The sequence below is a fragment of the Diaphorina citri genome, unplaced genomic scaffold (assembly GCF_000475195.1).
Source record: "Diaphorina citri unplaced genomic scaffold, Diaci psyllid genome assembly version 1.1 scaffold3650, whole genome shotgun sequence".
NCBI lineage: Eukaryota > Metazoa > Arthropoda > Insecta > Hemiptera > Psyllidae > Diaphorina > Diaphorina citri.
The window spans coordinates 1-5215 of NW_007381050.1; the positions used below are offsets into that span (position 1 = coordinate 1).

The 5215-nt window shown below is 36.4% G+C and overlaps 2 protein-coding genes across 2 annotated transcripts in view; one reads left to right on the top strand and one right to left on the bottom strand.

Moving 5' to 3' along the window:
• The first annotated feature begins 494 nt into the window (after positions 1-494).
• On the top strand, positions 495-4825 carry LOC103520456. Its single transcript, XM_008485552.2, has 7 exons — positions 495-826; positions 1424-1602; positions 2009-2173; positions 2509-2704; positions 3061-3227; positions 3588-3713; positions 4795-4825. The coding sequence occupies exons 1-7, from the start codon at positions 824-826 to the stop codon at positions 4823-4825; spliced, it is 867 nt and encodes a 288-aa protein (XP_008483774.1). The 5' UTR covers positions 495-823.
• LOC103520457 (ATP-binding cassette sub-family G member 1-like) overlaps positions 3898-5215 on the bottom strand; it is an 8922-nt gene continuing 7604 nt past the window's right edge. Inside the window, exon 7 of the mRNA XM_026831568.1 lies at positions 3898-4999. Coding sequence (XP_026687369.1) covers positions 4841-4999 — 159 coding nt within the window. The 3' untranslated portion in view covers positions 3898-4840. The remainder of the gene's footprint in view (positions 5000-5215) is intronic.

A 5215-nucleotide genomic window follows, 5' to 3' on the forward strand; every position in this document is an offset into this window, starting at 1 on the left:
ATAACAACCAATGGAAAAAAATCGGAGAAGCTTTTGCTCCGGATAAGGATTGTACGGCCTGATCATGATGATGCTTGGATACTGGGGTCATTTATTTTGTCTGATTTTTTTTTGACAAAAAATCTTGAAATCCGAATCCAGTGAATCCAAGGGATGAAGTGAAGGTCTATGTTTTAACTCGACCATCGACCATTTTGCATTTGGTTTAGATGTTTATGGGTTTGTTGTTTGTTTATTCCGCTAATATAACTCGCGATTGCCTGGTCCGATTTTCATGAACTTTGAAATTTTGAGTTTCTTGAATCATGCAGTTGCAGTCTCCTCTCCAACTAGTCCGAGCCATGCCTGACGATCGGGGCATTTGAGATCCGGGGTTATCATTTATCACGTAATAAAAATACGACCACAATGATAAAAATAGTAAAATACGCTTATTTTTGAAATCTGGCAACGCTGTAAAATTCAAAACGAAAATTTTCAAAATCAAAAAATAACTGTAATCTGTAAACTACTGTAAAGTGTAAAAAAAGCAAGGAATATCCTCATTAATCCTCAAGGATCCAAAAATTCCAATTTTCCAGGAATTCCAGGAAAAAGGAAAGCAAAAGGGACAAGTAAAACGAAATAAAGGGCTTTTCATCCTTTAGTTTAGTCCTTTTCTTATTCCAAACTAGACTTCGATTTGTGTTCAATTGTTTGAGAATAGACAACATAATACAAAGTGATGGGCAGTTGACAGCGGTGACTTCAACCCATGCTCCAAGATTGTCCAAGTTCATCTCAACAAGTCTTCAAATAAACCATTGCTATTGCAATATTCGAAATGGTAAATAAAATCACATATTGTATTTCAATCTAATTCTTTCTAGCCCCATTTGTAGCATTCTAAATACTGTGCCCTTGCCCTGCACTGCACTACAGATAACCATGGAGGGTTGGAAAATAATAAAAAGCGCATTTTTTTCCGCGCTCTTTTCCGCACGGAACCCGCGACATTCTCCATACGCAAACAAGCGTGTTACTAATGGTTAACCGTACCCTATATCTTTAGTTCAACTCAAACCCCCTATTTTATATTTTCCATTTCAGGAGGCAACGTATCAAAGACAAGCAGCTGGACATTTACAGCGGTCCCACACAAGTACCTATGTTCCCCTATCGACATGAAATGGTAAGTAAAATCACATATTGTATTTCAATCTCATTCTTTCTAGCCCCATTTGTAGCATTCTGAATACTGTGCCCTTGCCCTGCACTGCACTACAGATAACCATGGAGGGTTGGAAAATAAACATAATTTTACTGCTGTCTTTTTTGCCATGTACAGTACTTATTAAAGTTATTCGTCTGGCTGGGGGACTTTAATCAGGGAGTACACTAGCTTGGTCTTACTATTTTATTTTAATTTAATTAAATATTACAGGAAAACCATGAAAAGTCTAACCCCATTTTGAAAATCCTCAAGCACACCAAGTTTGGCATAACGGACTCCATTGTACAAGGAACAAATCTACTAACTTATAGCTCCCATCTTGGATCATTCATTCAAAGCCTGAAAGATATTGGAGTGGATAATTGTGTGTTGCCAGAAAAATTGGTTAAGTAAGTACAGAAGTATAAGAAAAGTTGGTTAAGTAGGTAGGTAAGTATAACTGACTCTATCTGTAGGTTTTTGTTCTATTTGTTTGATATGCCCCAACAGCATTGAATAAATACCTACCTGCTAAGGTTTTTAGCAATGGAGGTTTTACCCTCCATTTGGCTACAAGACTTAACCTCACCCAGCTTGACGGGAACTGGGAGAAGCCATCTGCAAGCACTTGCCCAGATGGTCACCCATCTAGATACCAATCACATATTAATTTATTACTGTTTATTTTATTATTATTATTATTATTTTTTTTAAGCAAACACATATTAATTTATTACTGTTTATTTTATTATTATTTTTTTTTTTAAGCAAAAAATTTCCACAGTGAGCCTTATTGTAACCCATTTCTTGTTTCAGGTACAAAGTGTGCAAACAAAATAACTTCAGACCAAAAAATGAGAACATATTTGATGATGTCCTCTTGCGACCTATTAGTTCCGGTGATATTGAGTGCCTCGAGAGGGAAATACAAGACTCAGATAGAGTTCTCATGGAAAAGAGAAAGGTCCTTCAGTCACTAAGGTAAATTCTAAGCTGAATAATCGCCACAGAAGTCAATTGTCATAAATTGGCTGTATTTTGGACACATCTTAGAATAAAAAAAGGACTTAAAAGCATGCAAAAGAGCAAGTTACAAAGGAGCCTAAAGAATTTTACCCTTAAAAAAAAAAAAAAAAAAAAAAAAAAAACAGCATGCAAAATGGCAAGTTACAAAGGAGGCAAAAGAATTTTACCCTTAAAAAAAAAAAAAAAAAAGCCCAAAAGTTAATCAAATTAATATATCTACTGAGTGTTGGCTACTTGTTATAGTTATAGAAGATCATTGTGAATTTTAATCTGAATAATTCTTCCTACAGAAATGATACCAGTCACATACAAGACAAGGTGATTCCAAAGGCTGAAGCTGAACTCAAATGTCATACTAGGAAGATAGAAATAGACCTCGCCAACTTCATAGAACTTAATGTTCAGCTCAACACACAATATAATGTTTTGAACCAAAGTAAACACAAGCTGTTGGAAATACTGACACCAGAAAGTAATGAAGGAAATGTAAGTCTTTTTTTATCATTTTGAATTCAACCAAATCAGATTTATTAATCCAAATCTAAATTGATTTTGAGCCCCCAGCCCTTAGTACCTACTTTACAACTAACTGTAATTAAACTCACATGAAGGGGTAAATGCTTCGATGTGCGAAACACTTCATCACAAGACATGAAAATGTACCTGATCCACTCGACCCCAATACCTATAGTGTACTATTTAGTTCTTTCGGGTAGGATGCCACCCACCAAAGTGCACATGGTCTATGCAAAATGAAACAATTTTTCCCCCCATAAAAAAATGCATTCGGTGCATCTAGGTTATGTTAGGATTACCTATCTTCAATTGGTTTTCTGTTGCAGCGTGGAGATTCGATGTACTTCACATATGATTTTGAGAGTGCCCTATTTCACTTGCTACAAAGAATGAACACGGATTTCAACGTTCTCTGCAAGTACGTGAATAGTACTAGTCATTTGGATTGTAATGATGGGAGACTCGAGTTTGACATTGAACTGCTTGGGAATAGGTGAGTAAGGTGCCTCTTTAAAAAGAAGACACAAGAAACAGGTTTGATAGATGGAATTTTAAGTGCTAAGGAAGCGAAGAGAGAAGGAAGACAGGATAGGATAGGAGAAAGCCAGCTATTCCGAGAGCGAACGATATCGGTTTAGAATAAAATCCTTATCCGCCCCGGGCGGGAATCGAACCCGCGACTTAGCGCTTACAAGGCAGACGCGCTACACATCAATCTTAACTATGTATACTGGCTGAGGTGCTTAAAAAATAAAATACATTACCTACATTAAACTCACCAATGGTTCATCTATTTTTTCTATCTTTATACCTACCTACCTGTTTTGAAATCCACATTTTCCTTTATTTGCAGCCTATCTGCTTTAAGGAGCAAACTAGAAACGACAAAAGCCATCAACCATGCCAATGAAAAACGCGAGGAGAAATTACATACGATAAAGAGACAACTAGAGAAAGGCTCTTTCAAATTTAACAGGCTGTAAGTGCTGCTTTTTATTTTTCAACGTACAGACCATGGGCTAAAAACCACTTTTTTGGAATCAGGGGACCCCAAAACGGATATTTCCACCCATTTCCCGATTTTGAAAATTTGGACCGATTGCAATACTTTCATTACTAGTATAGCTCCGCTATACTGTAGTAATAGAAAGTAAAAAATAATACAAAGGGGGATAAGGGCTGCGTTCCTGAATGTAACTTTACATCTTTGCGCTTCGCATTTCAGAATACTTTGACGTCACAACAAGCATCATAATGTCTATAATAAAGGTTGTTCAATGTTTTTAAAGCTTTTTCTCCATTAATATGACGTCATAACTTTTGTGAAATACAAAGTGCAATGTTCAGGAACAAGGGCTAGGCCAGAGAAAATTTTGTTCATGATTTCGTTCTTATTGGAACTCAATCAGCTAGGCATAGCTCTCGGATTCGTGATTTACTTAGGTAGGTAATCTAGGTATGAGAGAGACAGAAATGGGAAGAGTATATATATATAAACATGGTAAAAGTAGGTATAAAGGCACATGAAGTGATAAAATGTATAGGGAACCCAAAAGACCTTAAAGTAAGATAGGTTTTTCCGATTCGAAGTAAATTAGATACCTCCACTAATTTTGTCTTCACGTTTCGTCGTTTTCCAAGAAATTCAGCACATCCACTAACGAAATATTTTACGTACACTCGAAATACGTAGATACTCGATATTCTACATAACCACAAAGATCTTCCGCCCACAAAGTTGTAAAGAGGCTCTTGCTTCACCACAAGTAATTTCTATAAAACAGTTTTATGAATGTGTAATTTATAAGTGTGTAATTCATATTTCTTTCTCTTATTTCATATATAGGAAACAGATCTCTGATGGAACTGAGATTTTTTGATTCACCACAAACAATTTTTATTTCTAGAAAACAGTTTTATAAATAATTTACATTTCTTTTTCGATTTCGAGAAAACAGGTCTGTGATACAACTGAAATTTCTTGATCCACCTCGATTTTTTTCATTACTAGAAATCCGATGTATGATATGCTTCACCTTAAAGAATTTTCTCATGTCTAGAAGTGAGTTGTATGATATGAGTTGTGATTAGAGAATATTGAGGTTTCTAGCGAGATGAGATGAGTTTCCATCGGAGGAAGACGAAGGCGGAGATTCTCAGAAGGAAGAAGATAGCAATGAGGGCCACCATATCCAGGAAGAAGGAAGACTTGGTCATGTCCAGTTCTTCCAGAGTGGTAGTGGGGTCCTTGAAGTGACAGTACGCCTGGGGGTGAGAACAGAAACAGAGGAGATTAGTACAAGGTTGAGGCAAGCGAATGTCATACTTTTTTAAAAAGAAAATTCACTTTAAAAAAGGGGTTTGACAGAGGGAACTGTAACTGCTGTGGTCTTATCGTCCCGAAATAGAAGAGAGAAGGAAGACAGGATAGGAGAAAGCCAGCCGTTTCGAGAACGAACATTATCCCATCAGGATAAAATC

Coding starts and splice junctions, on each gene's coding strand:
- LOC103520456 (XM_008485552.2), top strand. Junction 1,603..2,008: donor TTGCCAGAAAAATTGGTTAA/GTAAGTACAGAA, acceptor TTCTTGTTTCAG/GTACAAAGTGTGCAAACAAA. Junction 2,705..3,060: donor CAGAAAGTAATGAAGGAAAT/GTAAGTCTTTTT, acceptor TTTCTGTTGCAG/CGTGGAGATTCGATGTACTT.